The sequence below is a fragment of the Microtus pennsylvanicus genome, chromosome 13 (assembly GCF_037038515.1).
Source record: "Microtus pennsylvanicus isolate mMicPen1 chromosome 13, mMicPen1.hap1, whole genome shotgun sequence".
Classification (NCBI taxonomy): Eukaryota; Metazoa; Chordata; class Mammalia; order Rodentia; family Cricetidae; genus Microtus; species Microtus pennsylvanicus.
Window position 1 is genome coordinate 32,836,301 of NC_134591.1, and position 16,880 is coordinate 32,853,180.

The 16,880-nt window shown below is 40.4% G+C and overlaps 1 protein-coding gene across 1 annotated transcript in view; it reads right to left on the minus strand.

Moving 5' to 3' along the window:
- Positions 1-4,158: 4,158 nt before the first annotated feature.
- LOC142833842 (cytochrome P450 2J3-like) overlaps positions 4,159-16,880 on the minus strand; it is a 32,496-nt gene continuing 19,774 nt past the window's right edge. The window contains 5 exon segments of the mRNA XM_075945682.1: positions 4,159-4,382; positions 4,385-4,429; positions 10,507-10,645; positions 12,638-12,825; positions 16,226-16,364. Coding sequence (XP_075801797.1) covers positions 4,270-4,382; positions 4,385-4,429; positions 10,507-10,645; positions 12,638-12,825; positions 16,226-16,364 — 624 coding nt within the window. The 3' untranslated portion in view covers positions 4,159-4,269.

Below are 16,880 nucleotides of genomic sequence, written 5' to 3' on the forward strand. Positions count from 1 at the left end.
TGTTTTCCTTCCTGACTTTGTGACTAAAGGAAAATATATTGGAACATTTTCCAAATCTCCTTCTATAATAGACCTGGCAAAAATGAAGATAGAGGGTTTCACCACCCTTTGATTTGGATTGCTTGCATTTGCACATACTTGGCTCTCTAGCTAAACATTAATCTCTCTACCGGTCTCTGAGGATGACTCAGGGATTTTTCTGGATCTCTTTGTCCCTCTTTCCAATATGGTCACATTGAATATATACCCTTTTTTCATCGCCTGATGAAGGTTAATATTCATGAGGATGCCTATGTGTTTGTCTTTGGGTTCACCTTCTTACTTAGCTTCTCTAGGAACATGCATTATAAGCCCAATGTCCTTTATTCATGGCTAGAAACCAAATATGAGTGAGTACATCCATGTTCCTCTTTTTGGGTCTGGCTTACCTCACTCAGGACAGTGTTTTCTATTTCCATCCATTTGTATGCAAAATTCAAGAAGTCCTTGTTTTTTACTGCTGAGTAATACTCTAATATGTATATATTCCATACTTTCTTCATCCATTCTTCAGTTGAAGGGCATCTAGGTTGTTTCCAGGTTCTGGCTATTACAAACAATGCTGCCATGAACATAGTTGAGCATATACTTTTGTTGTATGATAGGCGATGAAAGGAGACAGAGACAGAGGTGCACGGGACAGAAATCTCAAAGTCCAAATCAGGAGCAGAAGGAGACGGAGCACGAGCAAGGAACTCAGGACCGCGAGGGGTGCACCCACACACTGACACAATGGGGATGTTCTATCGGGAACTCACCAAAGCCAGCTGGCCTGGGTCTGAAAAAGCATGGGATAAATCCGGACTAGCTGAACATAGAGGACAATGAGGAATACTGAGAACTCAAGAACAATCGCAGTGGGTTTTTGATCCTACTGCACGTACTGGCTTTGGGGGAGCCTAGGCAGTTTGGATGCTCACCTTAGGAGACCTGGATAGAGGTGGGCGGTCCTTGGGCTTCCCACAGGTCAGGGAACCCTGATTGCTCTTAGAGCAGATGAGGGAGGGTGACTTGATCGGGGGAGGGGGAGGGAAATGGGAGGCGGTTGCGGGGAGGAGGCAGAAATCCTTAATAAATAAATAAATTAAAAAAAAAAGAATATATACCCTTTTTATCTTTTGTGCATTTCATTTAATACTCTTTATTGGTTTTTATAGGTAGGGTGGGCAAACCTGACTTGGAGCATAAGTGGTCATCCACAAGCTTAATAACACAATGTCTTCCACTCCAGAGCAACCTTTGAAGATTTTTCATCATCCATCCTACCCTCATGAAAAATGGAAAGAAGGCTTTTGGTCTAATCCCTCTTATTCCCTGAATTCTTTCTTATTTCTTGACCTCCCTCAGTAGTGACAAAGACGTTAATATCCTCTAACCAGACAAACCTTTCTAAATTTTGTGTGAATAATTTTAGCCTATCTGTTCAAGACCAACCATCAAAAAAAAAAAAAAAAACACCTCTGGAGTAAATATTGACCTTCTTGTAATATGGAAGTCAGTCAGCTTCTAATGATGACATGAGGCTGGGAAGATCCTGTATCCCTTGTGGGTTATGTTTTAAATAATCCCTATAAATGTCAGAAGGGAAATTTAAATCTTCCAAATCATGTGTAGAGTAGGGTAGGTATAGAGTAGGTGCATGGAGCTTCTCCACCAGGTGATAGCTGTACATGTGCTTTGCCACATCTCCTGGATGCCAAGATTAGGAGCACATAGAGAATTAAAGCTGCATGGTGGAAGAAGCCTGTGAAAGTCTGGGAGTAGTGGCTACAATACTGTTTCCAGAAGGTACTGCACTGGTTTTGATTGTTTGACAAAAGGTGTGAGATTCTTTGAGCATACCATGATAAGATTGTTGTTGGATAATCAGTGGTAATCACAGCAGACAGAGGGGAATTCAACATCATGAGAATTTCTATTTTGGTGCACAGTTCATAGGTTGACCCTTCAGGCATGAATGAACTCAAGGAGACAAAGGTTGGCTCCCAGAAAAAGACCTTTCAGCTTCTTTGTTACAGAGTTACCAATTCAGCTTTGCCTCAAACCTGTGATATACTAGACCTCTGCCTAGTACAAGCAACCCATCCATCCATGTTTAGGCACATATACTGACTTCTGTATTTTAAGACTTTCAAGGCCTTGCCTTATTTAAATGTTCACTGTAGCATGGTTGGTCTATGGCACCTTGTAGGAGGGTGGTGGTGAGAAGATTTACTTTTGAGACAACTTTGTACACTAGAGATCAGGTGGAAGAGAAGAGCAGAGAGGTCCACCATTGTCCAAAAATAAATGAAGAATGATGGTTATATATTGTGTTCACAAAATGTTTGTGTAATTGTTGAATGGGAAAGAGATTTATTCTTTATAACAGCCAATGGATTTAGAAAAAAGGAGTAATATTTTATGGGTGGAAATTTTCATCATGAGTCACAGTGAATGCCTTCCCAAAGGTTCTGATTAATTCCATGACATGATACTTCATCTTGAGTTTCACTGCTTTCTGGAGTCAGGCAGAGGCCCCAATATTTTTATATTTATCATATTTAGTGTGTTTTGATTAGGTTGTGTTCTGATCTCATACTTCATACCTTGTAAAAAAACAATGGTTTTGTTGCCTAGAAAGACTTCATTTCACAAGCAAGTTTTCATTCTATTTTGAGGATGGAGGATGGCTGTGGACTTGGGTGGACACATGAACAGCACCATGTGTCTGTCACTACCCTCACAGGACAGAATGATGAGTAATTTACTGCTTGTAGAAAGGATGTCACCCTGTTAACTTATTGGGCTGAATTAGTAGTGTCGGGGTACGTGGGCATGGTGAAATCATATCAGAAAAGCAAGCCCCAAATCTACTGGACAAATGAGACCAAGGGAGAGTTATAACTTCCTCATCTGGACACCATATCAAGACAGACTCCACCAATATGATGGTGAGAACCCCACTGGCCTGTCATTTAACTTCATAGTATTTACACTGTGAACAAAACCTCCTACAATAAGCTGTGTCTGCAGAGACTGATCGATTCCAAGTTCAGTATTTTGAGAGATGTTGGAATGTTACAGGTCCAAGACTAATTACTTTATCTTGAACAAGCTTTAAGCTCCAACAACATCCAGCCATTCCTTGCTAAGCTCTGCGTATTGTTCACTTCCTGAAATGAATGGATAATGTTTATTATTTATGGACTTTCCAGACCCACTGGCTTCCAACCAACTTAAAAGTGAAGAATGTCATCAGTTAGCATTGATGGTAATCAGAGAAACCTCCCCATCTTGCTGTAATCACTTCTGTGATGTACTACATAATATTTTAGACCTCTTTTGACATTTTTGTTTTATAAAACTGTAAAAGTTAATGAAACTACTTCTGTGTTGGAACATAGAATTTGTGATAACCTGTGTTCCTGGGCCATGATCACTCAAAATGGATCCAGAATAAACTAATTCTTATTCCCTTTATGATGAAAGTGATACTTTCTTCACCTAGATCAACAGCATCAAGGAACAGACAAATAACTCCCAACAATCCCAAGGGTCTCAGATTTCCTTATCTATCTGAAGATAAAAAATATTTACAATTTTCCATCCAAACTTGCTTCTAGGGTTTGCTTTTTGGTAACTATGTATTACCTGGTGTTGGGTCAGATGTCAAGATTCATCAATAATATATGTCATAGAAATTGCCTCTACCTTGCTTACCTTGTTTGTGTGTCTATTGAGCCATCCTTTTCCACCCGATTTCCAGGAGCACTTAGAGGCAGAGAAAGATAAGGTGGCTATAGACCTTCTAAACAGGATAGTCTTCAAGTCCTATTTCTGTGGCTCCCCCAGAAGCCCAGTTCTAACTCTTATGCTCTCTTGTTACTAATTTCAAATGACCCATTTCAACAGTCCAGAAGCACATACATGTCTACAACAGGAAGAAGGAAAAATCTTGAAGGCACTCCCGTATGATGTGAATTATGATTTAAATAGCATGTAATAAATTATTTCATTTTACATATAATAGAAATAGTCATTATTCCTTCAGAAACCTTTCTGAACTCATAAGTTCCATGACCAACATCAATTTGTGGGTCAAGCAGTCTAGGAAATTGATTTAGTTTCCTTACTCCAACTCCTCCCATCTTTTCTCAGTTGCCTTCAGCATTTCTCCTCCTGTGTGTGGAGTAAGATTGAGGTGCATTTCACCCCTTCTTCTTTTCTTTACATTTTCCTTCCCTAGCATCACAGTCGGGGGACAGCACAGAGGCGGTGGCTGACTGGGGAAAGGGTGAGGCCCATTCTGAACTTTAGGCTCAGCTTCTCATTGACTGGGGACTTGAAGGTAAAGTTTTGCAAAAGAGCTCAGACCTGGCCAATTGTTCTCCCAGGCAGGCTCTCTTTCCTGTGAGACAAAAACAGAAGAAGTCATATGACTTTGGTGCACCTAGGGACTGGTGTCCCCAGCCTCCTACTGCAAATACTGAGCTGACCATGAGTTTTGTGTCCATCTGATTATGTCGAACATCTTCCTGATTTGCCCACTAGAGCCCCATTCAAAGTGGCATTTCCTGACCTTGGCCCAACAATGCCCCACACTTTCCCCAGCCCAGGATATTGTTATTTTCTCGGGTGTCCTGGTCCCTTGCATTGAATAATTTGTAGATGGTAAGTCCTGAGTAGGCGGCATTCTAATAATTCTGTAACCATTGCTTTAGGTCACCTCACATCACACATATGTCACATGATATATATATATATATATATATATATATATATATATATATATATATATATATATATATATATATATCGCAGTGTGTGTACAGATACATACATTTTTGTCTACTTATCTACAATCTGTATCTCTCTTGAATATCTTCACATGTGTAATCTCTGTGGATGATCTCTGATGATCCAGGACAAACCACTCATACCAAAAAAAATTCTTAGACTAGCATTCAGACAAAACTATTATTATTATTTGGACACATTTTCCATTGTCCTGACCTCATGGGGTTTCCAACAAGGACATCGTCACAGGAATGATAACATATGACACTCTCTGCAGGATAATGTATAAGAAACTGCATTGCTTTTACTGATATTAATAATTGATTAATTTCTGATGGTCATCTGTTTCTACTTTGTTACTTGCTTAATACCGGGTGTTGAAAAAATCAAACAAAAGCAGACCTCAAAAGTTGCCTAGAAAGCATAAATGTGTTATGATGATGTCTGTATCTTATGCAACATCTGTTTTTTTTTTTTGGCCAACATGTTTCAATTATCTATGTCCTCCACATGCTCCTCCTGTTGCCTACCATGAATATTATGGATAACAGCTCATAAATCCTCAAGACTCTCCTGTAAGAATCCACATATCGTGACATGCAAACTTTGGACTCTGGTTTACTAACCTAACCTGTCTGCGCTCTCCTATGTGACCGTGACTAAAGCACTCTTTGTCAAGAAGCTAAGCCTTCCTCATGTGGCAGCTTTGTGAAACAGTCTCTTTCTTCCATCTGTAAGGCTTGGCAGTTGTGAATTAGTTGTTCAGCATTGAGCATGTGATTTAAAGCTTGGCTTATGTGATGGATAATCTTGATTACTGTGATGGCTGGATTGATAATGTCCTCGATAGACCCATGCATTTGAATGCTTAGTCACCAGGGAATGAAAGTCTTTTGGGAAGAATTAGGAGGTGTGGTCTTGATGGAGGAGGTGTGTCACTGGGATGGGCCTAGAAGTTTCAAAAACTTTATCAGTCCAACCTCTCTGTCTCTGTCTCTCTCTCTTTCTCTGTCTCCCTGTGGATCAGGATGTAAAGCATTCAGGCACTCCAGCAAGGCCATTTCTGTGTGCTTTTTGCCATGCTGAACATGGACTGATTCTGTAATCTACTGCTTTCTTTTGTAAGAACTGCCTTGTTCTGTAGATTAGCTCATGGAAAATCATGAACTCTACACCAATAGCTGTGGAGCATCCATGGGACCAAACAAGTTCCTCTGCATGTGGCACACAGTTTTGTAGCTTGGTCTATTTGAGGGGATCCTGGCAGGCAGAGCAGGTTCTATTCCTGGTACAGAAGTCAGCCCCTTGTAGCCCATTTGCTATGGTGGGATGTCTTGCTCCGCCTTGATGTAGTGGGAAGGAGTTTGGTCCTGCCTTAACTTAATGTGCCAGGCTTTATTGTCTGTCCATGGGAGCCTTGCCCTTAAGGAGGAGTGGATGAGGAGTGGGCAGTTGGGGGAGTGTTGATGGGGGTAGGGAAGTGGGAACGGGGGTGGGAGGGAGAACTGTGGTTGGAATGTAAAATGAATAATAAATAAGTAAATAAGTGTTGCCTTGATCATGGTGTGCCTTCACAACAACAGTACAGTAGTAAAGCCAGTGACCATCTTGATTGAGAGATGCCTAGAAAATCCAAGTTTGTTGTGAGGTCATTTCAGAGATGCCTGTCATGAGGGTCATTGAAGTGAGAAGAAAGATCTGTCCTGAGCAGGGATGATAGCATCCAGTTGGTCGGCCTTTGGCTCTTGGTAAGCCTGACTCTTCCTGAGCCCCTGTGACTGTGTTGTTGTGTCTGCTCATGACCTTCACAGTCCAGCTCTCTCCATCCCTGCAGGAGACTTTCAGATATTCAGGCACAGGATGCTTCCTAAGTCCTTTTTTATTGCTAGACTTTTAGGTTTTTTGGACTTGGAAGCCACTAGTTACCTATTTTTCTTCCTCTCCAAGTTGCCAAGGGCATGTTGTCATCGTGTACCTGTGACTTTGTAAATAAAACTAGTAATATTAATACACTGTTGGCAGAGTTGTTCCATGTTGATATCAGAGCTCATGATACCGAAGAAAAACATTCTTTTTCCATTTTTCCCTTTACTGCTCTCTCTCAATTCTTATTTATCTCTACTAAGGGCCTGTTAACTATGGGAAGTTCTACCCCTGAGTACATCATCATGGGTGTTATAATAAAGCACACTGAGGAAGCCATGGGAGCACACCAATAAACATAACCCCTACATGGCCTTGCTTCAGTTTCTGCCTCTAGGTTTCTGCCTTGAGTGCCTATTTTGCTTTCCTTCAGCGGTGTACTGTGATAAGGAACCCAAGTGAAATAATCCCTTTTCTCCACAAGTTACTTTTGGTTATGATTTTCATTGCTGCAATAGACAACAAACTAAGACAGGGGATTTCAATGACTGAGGAATATTGGAATTTTGGAATAATCTGTAGGGAAAAACCTACTCCTTTACAGTCATCACCCCCCACCTGGGAGGGGGTGCATAAGCTGAAGCCATCACTACCACTTCTCTCATAGTGTCAGCAAAGGGAACATGTCTTCAAAGATGCACTGTCTGTGCTCAGATCTGCTCTTAACCTGGAGATGACAGTCACCCAGGTGAAAAATGTGAATGGTATGACAGCGTTCACCTAGGCCGTGTAACTTGAATGTATGGAATTTAGCTATTGTTCATTTGTTGGCAAGGACTTCATCAGCAAGCTTGGTTGCCACCCATGACACTATTGGGAAATGATGGATAGTTAAGTAGGTGTCTGCCTAAGGTTGGCTATCTGAGCCATGCCCTGATTGGATATTTGAAATTTGGTTGCTTCCTTTCCCTGCTTCTTGGCCACCATGAGGCAGTCAATTTCTTTATACATGTACTTCCAAAAGATGCTCAGTCATACCTTGGGTGCAGGTCAATTGACCACTGACTGAGACCTCTGAAACTGTGAGTCAAACAAAGCTTCCTCTTAAGAAGTTGTTCATCTCAGATACTGCTTCAGGGAGGGAAAATGGACAGTCTGTGCTAAAGGCTACTGATACACTTTCTATTTCACCAAATAAAAAAGAAAAAGCCAAACAGAAATATGACCTATGAAGTGAAATAAGAGGGTTGACCTAGAGTATCAAAAGTGGACGTCATTTACCCTGCCTTATGTTCTATGACACCCCTTGGAAATTACTATTTTAATATTATAAACTTGTAAATACTACATTAATATTACTTATATCAATATAATTATATAAATTGAAATTAATTATATTAATGATTAGAAGATTATTAATTTGTTGACTTTAAAAGAGGAGAGCATAAATCAGGAGACCATGGGAATGTATGAATTAATTTTCTATCTTCTGTGATAACAAAAATAATTATACAGTTGGTTATGTTTTCCAAAAGAAGAAAAGCTAATATCTACAGGGGTGTTGTCTTTGATTTCTAGAGATGCTGAAGGAAAGCAGTTACATGCCAAAGATAGGATTGTGGTAGACAATCCAGAGTGTTGTTTTGTCAACTTTGAGGGTGTTTCAGATCTGCCTCTTTCGGTCCTCATGGCATCTCCAGGTAACTGAATTTCATTCACTTCTATCAGAAACATTGAAAGCAAAACATTTGGGTTTCCTCTTCCTTTGGATCCTTGCTATTTTTACTGGGACTCCACAGCTATTCCAAAGACTGCAGGTCTTTTACCACTACTGTGACTGGGACTTGCCTGGTGGCTTTAGAGTTCACTAGAGTCCTGAGGTGACAGTCCCAGCACGTTTTACCAGTTTCATGTGCTTCAATTCTGTTTCTTGGGATCTTAAGCAACACCTTATGAAAGCCCAGGTTAAGGTGTATGGCAGAACAAACCAGATTTGCTAAGCCAGTGATCTGACCTGGAAACTTGTGAGGATAATATGTTTCTTGTAAATAATATAGTTTTGGATGTTTTACAGCAAGATTCTCACTAATACATAGGATAGGCGATGAACTCAGGGAATCCTAAAGTGGAAAGGCCTTTTCCTATTGGATTACTAACAACTATGCTACTTTGGTGATTTTCTGAGATAATTTATGTGCTAATGAACCCTCTAATTAAGTAATACAATTCTTAGTACCAGAGTACCAATGAGTCTCTGTGTGTTTCTCTTTTCATTTCAGAACTAGTGTGGATAGGAGAACATTTTTTGTTGTTGTTTCGGTTTTTGTTTTTGGAGACAAGGTTTCTCTGTAGCTTTGTAGCCTGTTTTAGAACTAGCTCTTTTAGACCAGGATGGCCTCCACCTCACAGAGATCTTCCTGCCTCTGCCTCCCAAGTGCTGGGATTAAAGGCATGTGCCACCAACATTTTAAACTGAATGAGACATAAATCACCTATGGGGAAAGATTTTGCAATATGAAGAGAATGCCTATATGCAGCCTTCATTTTGCCTAAAGCATCATCTCCCTATGAAAGCCGTGGAGATCGACCAACAGGCTTTTCACCGCAGCTCTAGGAATCGGCACATAACGCACTTATGTGGACTGTATAAAGAGTCTCTTCCAGGCTTTCAGGATCTGATTTAATAACTAAGAATAATTGCTGTATATAAACACATAGTTGAGATTCTGAGTCATAAATCAGAGCTTTGCAATGTTTGGTGATCAGGAAGACGGGAGAGATGTCTGCTGTTTTGTCGGTCCGCAGTTTTGTCAGCTTTCCTACTACAGTAAAATGTGAAGGATCAGCAAAGCTGACCCCGAAGCATGGGTAAAGGGAAAGAGAACGAGCTGGACACCATCCGTGAAGTCCACATTTCCGTAGTGCGACTTCTGTGTGGCTTTTGTCACCTCCTGCAGACACGGTAGGAAACACAAGCTTCAGAGTGAGGAAACCCGGTGGACACCGAGCTCTAGCTGCAGCACATTTGTCTACATCTGTGTCCTTTTCTCTGCAGGGCTCGCTGATTCCTGCTTGGTACATATTTATCGAACTAAGGAACTGCAGAATTATTTGAAAGCGCATGTACAATGCATAGAAACCAATAACTGTAATATACTAGGGCATTTTGTTATGGATTCAACAACTGTAAGGCTACAATATTCATTCACAATTGGCTGGGTAAAACACAGGAGAGGATCATCACTACATCGTTTCCCTGATCATGTGGAACAACAGAAATACATCAAACTAGAATTTTTAAGAATGCTTAATATCTTAAAAGACTAAAGATTTACTTGTTTAAGGTGTTCTTCTTTTGAGTAGAACCTAATCCAGTTATGTAAATGACAGTTAAAATTATTGTTTCTATTTTCATTGTAGTGAGTAGGTAGCCACCCTCCATGCCTCCTCCCCATCTCATTACGAGTCTGATATATTAACCTTTGAGAGCCTATCACTTAAAAGTAATATGGACATTACACTTTGAAAAGACATCATGTATTCAGTTTTCTTTTTGAAGAGAAGGCAGGGTTTGGATCTCTAGTGCTGTGAAAACCAAACAAGGGAAGCGAAAATTTCAGTCAGAGGCAAGGGTGAGTTTGAGTGACAGGAGTGGCCTGCAGCTGTGTTCTGTCTGAGAACACTGGCCTGCAAGCAACAGCTCCTTACAGCTGCACTGAGTGTGGCTGTATGGAGATATTCAAATGGGAGTAGAGTTCTCTAGGGAGAAGAGGAGGGAAGGGGTGAGGCAGGATTTTGACCTGTTTCCTCCCCATTACCACTCACCCATTGAGAAAGGCAGAAAGGATTCTCTCTTCTTAAACTGTCCATTCTCCAGAAAATGCTCTGGATTGAAGGTGTCTGGGGTGGCCCATTCTTTGGGATCCCTGTGCAGTGCAGTCAAATTGGTGAGGACCATGGTCCCCTGAGGAAGACAACAAACAGTCAAAGCTGGATACTTGGAAGAGACCCAGACAAGGGATGGGGTTCCCAAGCTCCCATTACTTTTCACACCGACAGTTCCATGAAAAATCCTGTTCTTAGTCCAGATCCATGATGGATTGTGTGTCCTTAGGCTGTTCCAGGCCTATCAGTCTGCTCTTTAGTACAGAATACAGGGCTGTGAGAACAGGCCAGTATGTGTCTAGGGAGACAACATGTACCATCCATGGGAATATAACTGGACATGGGCTAACAATTATGAACCTAGCTCCTTCCTCCAAGGACATGTGAAGAGGTAACCTGTCTCTGGGGTTAAATGAATGAATTGTATCTGTGTTTACAGAGTAGACTTAAACTCTCCAGGGGAGCAATACATTCTAAGGCACTAAGACAAAGTGTTACAGATCCATAGAGGCCTCCTCTGGCAGACATCTTGATTCTGGATCCTGGCAATTGATAATTGTCTAGGTGATTACAAAAATCACCACTGAGATTAGCCATGAGGACATTTTTAAAGATCGTTAAGTAATGGCAGGGTGACTTTCCCTGACTATGTGTCACCATTCCCCATGCTCAAGTATTGCGTGGTATAAATGGGGTGGGGGTTAGCCTCCTGCAGGCTTTTTTTTCTTTTCCTGACTACCATCATGAGGACTGATCTTCTGAGTCACTTCCTTGTTGTCATGTTGAACTGAAACCTTGGGCATTTATTTTGTCACTGATGGAGGAAGGTCATTGGTTAAATAACTGCTTGGTCCTCATTGGTTAGAAGATAGGTGGGAGGAGTAAACAGAACAGAACGCTGGGAGGAAGAGGAAGTGAGCTCAGACCCGACAGCTCTCCTTTCGGGAGCAGACGCCTCAGCAGAGACGCCATGCCCCGCTCCCGGGCAGACACACGCGATGAAGCTCCGACCTAGAATCTTCCCGGTAAGACCAGTGCTCACAGATTATTAGAGATGGGTTGATCGGTATATCAGAATTAGCCAGTAAGAGCAAAAGCTAAAGGGCCAAGCAGTGTTTAAATGAATACAGTTTGTGTGTTGTTATTTCGGGGCAAAAGCTAGCCGAGCAGGCAGCTGGGGTGTTGGGGACGCAGCCCCGCCGCTCTTATTACTACATGTCACTGCCAAGAAGTGTCTGACCTTTTTTCAGTATAAAGCAAACAGAAAGAACAGAAAAAATTGTGCCTTGAACAGAAGGAGTGTGATGTGGTGAGGAGCGTGCTCTGCAGAAATCTTGAGATTCTAAGGTGGGCTGTGCACTTGGTCTGTGAACAGAGGGAACGCAAGAGGGTTCCATGCAGAAAAGTATAAGAGAGATCTTTCAATGTCTAAGGTAGCAAGTCCTGGGTAGTACAAATAAGCTAAGTAGTTCTGGATCTAAACTCTTCTGAGGCTTGACATTGTAGTATAGAGATCTGGGTAATCCTAATTTTCAGAGTCTCAACTGTCTAGTGTTTAGAGTATGGACCAAATCACTATGAAAAGGGGATAATAAGCACCCTCAGCACATGTATGTTTGGCAAACATCTGTTCTTATCTCTTTTTTTCTTATACTTACTGCTTCTTTTTTGACTGGTTTCTTGGTGAGATACGTAGTTCTCAACAATGGGAGAGTATGCAAAGCTGGAAAACACCTGTGAGCACAGACGTGGCAAGAACAACTAACTCCTGTAAGGTCACATTAGCATTGGAATATGTTAGGATAGCCTTCAGCTGCTAAAGCCAAATTTACATTATTTGCTAAAATCAAAGTAGATTCCACCAAGAAACCTTTTCTCTACTCTTTATGCACATAAACAGCATTTAGACACATTGGAGGAAAGCTCTTTTGTTTTTTTTAAAGGAATAATATCTGTCTCTGTTTAATTGTTTTTTGGAGGCAGAAATGCATGCTATGTTTTAGATTTAGATTACTCAGATAATAACAAGGATGGACTGGAGGAGCATTGGAAGCCAGGAGTGCAAAGTTACCTTACGCAGATGGAATCCAGCCAGTGTGCTATCAGCTGTCACTTCCCTGGGAACATTCAAGGGGATGATGTTGCTCATCCTCTGCACCTCATGAATGACAGCATTGGTGTAGGGCATGGACTCTCGGTCAGCTGTGCTTGGCTGCCTCCCATGGCCAATCACTCTGTCAATCTCAGTGTGTACTTTTTCTGCAAAAAACAGGGTAGTGGGGGGAACTCAGCTGGTTTCAAAGTTTAGTGCTTTCTTCTGAAGCCAGAGAAGTTGTCTCTAAGCTGTTATCTCCTGACATTTCACCTACTGTTTTGTCTACAAAGAGACACCATGTTCCTCAACTCCTCAGAAACCAGTGTTGGAAAACTGTCAATTCTGTAACTTTTCTTGTTCTTACAACATAGCCATAGCTTTCCACTGACCTTGACCTGAATAGCTGTCATCAACTTGGCTAAGCTCACAGCGATATCCATGTGGGCAAGTTTTTGCAAATTGTTTTCTTTTACCTAGTGGTTTGTAAAAAATAAAAGCTTAATTTTCAGAGTTTGATGGTCTGGAAAACCTACAGTTAAGGCATCAGGACATTTCCTGTCTAAAAAGGATGAAGTTTTCTGTCTCGTGGACAGCAAAGCTTTGCTGTATTCTAGTGTCATAAGAAAAAAGGAATCTCTTTGATTCCCATTTTTAAAAGTAAAATTAGAAAATATTCCATGGCTTTTATTTGTGTGTGCTTGCACATGTTTCCAAGTGCAAGAGTGAAGTCCATAGCACAGCTTGTAGGACTCGGTTCTCTTCTGTGCTCTCTGCCTGCTGGGGATTAAACTCAGATAGTCAGGCTTGCGGAAAGTACCTTTAGCAGATGAACCATCTCTCTGGCCAGTCTGGTATCTCTTTTAAAGGCACTAATGCAGTTCACAACGATAAACACCCACTAAACCCACTCCACTAGTAATTAGGTTTCAAGAAAAACTTTATAAGTGATACAAGCTTTCACTCACTGAATACTGTAGACTGTGTTTTCTTAAGGAAATGTGCCAGAGTGGAAGGTACATTTTAAGCTATTGTGATCTTTGTTGCTGCTGAAGCTGCACACATTCTTCCAGTTTCGCTTTCCTTATCTGTCCACTAAAAATAAGTAGACCTTAGTTTGAGAATGTTTTAATAATTACTTGAAATTGTATTAACATAAGAAATAATTGAACCTTCTAGCTGTCCCCATATAGCTTCCAATTTTCTGTAGTAATAGTGATTGCACTGCTATCCAGCTAAAATCTTAATTTCCTGGATTTCTTTTAGTTTTTTGACTGGAATGAGCTAAGTACAGAGAGACATATCACGGCATGGGCTGCTAAGCTAAACCCACATGTATATTTTAAAGGTATCTTGACTTCAAAAATTGAGTCTAAAGATATGTTAATTTGAAAAAGAGATTCTGCTTCTGTTTTCACAGAAGATGAGAAACTGTGGATCCTTCTAGGCTAATGTGGTTTGATAGACGAAGATCATGCAAAAGGTCTCCATGAACCTTATAAATAGTTTGCTCAACCAAGAGCAAAAAACAGTTTGGAGAAAACAATGCCCAAATTCCCAAAATGATTGTTTATAAATGTTTGTTTTAATTTATAGGGGTATATAATATAAAGGTGAATACTTGCATTGGTATGGATCTTGGTCTATTCTTACAACATTAAGGTTGATATTGTTACACTGTATATATATATATATACACACACACACACACATATGTGTGTGTGTGTATACACACACACACACACACACACACACACACACACACACATATATATATATATATATATATATATATATATATATATATAATATATATATCTTCTTATTTAAGGTATTGTGTCTATGTAGCTCATTTGAAAATGTAATGTATAATCAAAAATTAATAATTAAACTGTATTCATGTTAGATTTCTCAGATTTATAGAGATATATTTCAGATGGATAGGTATTCTCCAAATCTTTCTAAGACCTACAGAATATGGCATTTACAATGTTTTAAGAACTTAGACTTTTTTATGACAGTAAGACATGTCTGCTTCCGGTACCACCAATTACTTCAGAGAGGTTGATGGACATTGAAGAAACTCATTATGGAATTTGCCTTCAAGGCGACAAAGCTAGCCATTTGGGCAAGAAAATGCTCTTGCTTGGACTGCCTAATATTATGCTATATGAACTGGATATGCAGGACCCATAGAAAAGTGACTGCTGAGCTTTCCAAAAGATGGGGTGGTTCTTAGGGTTCTTGCTTCACAGAGGAAACTGCCAGACATTCTTCAGGACACAGAAGAAAGTGTCTGACAAACTGCCAAAATAGGTAAAACAGTCTTTTAAATCCTGCTTCATGGAAAAGTCTGCCAGATACTATAAGCCTATAGGCTGAATATGGATGGTGCAGAGTTACAAAAGAACTTTGAGTGACTGTCTAGGTATCAAGATGTCTCTGTCATTTCTAGAACTTTGGAAGTTGCTTACAGTGCACTTCTTGTTTACTTGGGTAATATTATGTGTTTTGGGGGTCTTTGATGGATTTGAAGACAGATAGTTACAGTTATAGTTTTCTTTAGTTGTGATAAAAGATAAATTAGATATGAAATTTTAGACTCACAAAGATAAATTAGATGATAGAATATTTTTTAAATTTTGCCAGATACAAATAGATTAAATATTGTAACAATAATTATTGCTTGATACTGGTTTTGTTATATGTAATCTTACTATGTTAAAGTTAAAACCTTCCTTTAATTTAGACAGAAAAGAGGAGATGATGTGGGATTCTCCTCCAAATGCTGTGGATAGTTTTATTACCATTGGTTAACAAAGAAGCTGCTTTGTCCTACGGAAGGGCAGAATAGAGCTAGGTGCTAAAACTAAACTGAATGCAGGGAGAAGGAAGGCAGAGTCAGGGAAATGCCATGTAACTGCCAAAGGAGAAAGATACCTGATCCTTACCAGGCAGTCAATTCTTGGTAAAATTTAAACAATTTTAAGAGGTAGTGTCTGAGCACATTCTTCTAAAAGCTCAAAAACTGAGATAGCTCTCTTTTTTTAGGAAGGAAGTCCAACACCCTGCTTATAGGCAAGAATAAGAACAATGCCAATGGAGAAAATGTAATGCAGGGAGACACCATGCAGAGTGTGTGTGGTTCAGTCTGGACAGACAGAGATAACATCAACAGGATGTCAGGTATCTTACTGAGGCATCCAGATGGTATTCAGGATGAAATAGGAAGGCGTTGCTGAAAAGGAAGGAGGGACTGCATGGGCTTTAATCAGACAGTGTCACTTTTTACTGAAACCTACCTCATTGAAAGCTGGCTTCTCTATTTCCCCCTAGACCTAAAGATTCTTCAAGGCATAGATTTCAAGGCAAGCCTACACCTATAAATTATCATAATCCTGAAAGTTGTACAAACACCCTTTCCCAAGAACACCTCTCCTCATAGCTGCTCCGTGGGTTCCATTTCACTATTCTAGCCTCTGGCCTAGCTAAGCAACAGCTTCCAGAAGCACCATTGTGCTTTGCCCAATGTGTATGTGTGTTTGTGTGTACTGAGTGTACGCTCACCTTGCACTACTGAGTCTATAGCCATGTAGAGCAGAGCCCACCGCAGGGTCGTGGATGTTGTCTCTGTTCCAGCAAAGAAGAGGTCCAGAGTGCTGCAGATGAGGTTTTCTTCACTGAAACTTGTAGTCTTGTCTGGGTGCTAGAAAAGTCAGTGTGTATATATTTTTTTAGTTAGAGGATTTGTGACTATCTGAAGAACAGAGTCATGAAACTAGGAAACAAATTTGGAAAGAATCTTTCAGAATGATATTCCATTTGACCTCATTGGTTTGTATTGTTGTCATTCAAGTGAGAGAGGTTGATCAAAAACATTTAAGTGGATAAAAACCGAGACAATAGCTTTTTGTGATTACTCTTTTGAAAAAGCTTTTAGTAAAATGTAAGATTTTTGGAAACAAAGGAGTACTTGGATTCATGTATCACTTATATGACTAAGTCATGACATGGCCTAGAGTGTTCTTTACCTTACGTTACTTTTCTCTGCTTCAGTTTCATGACAAAAGAATAACACTTGTAGCTGGGCGGTGGTGGCACACGCCTTTAATCCCAGCACTCGGGAGGCAGAGGCAGGCAGATCTCTGTGAGTTTGAGGCCAGCCTGATCTACAAGAGCTAGTTCCAGGTCAGGAACCAAAAAACTATGGAGAAACCCAGTC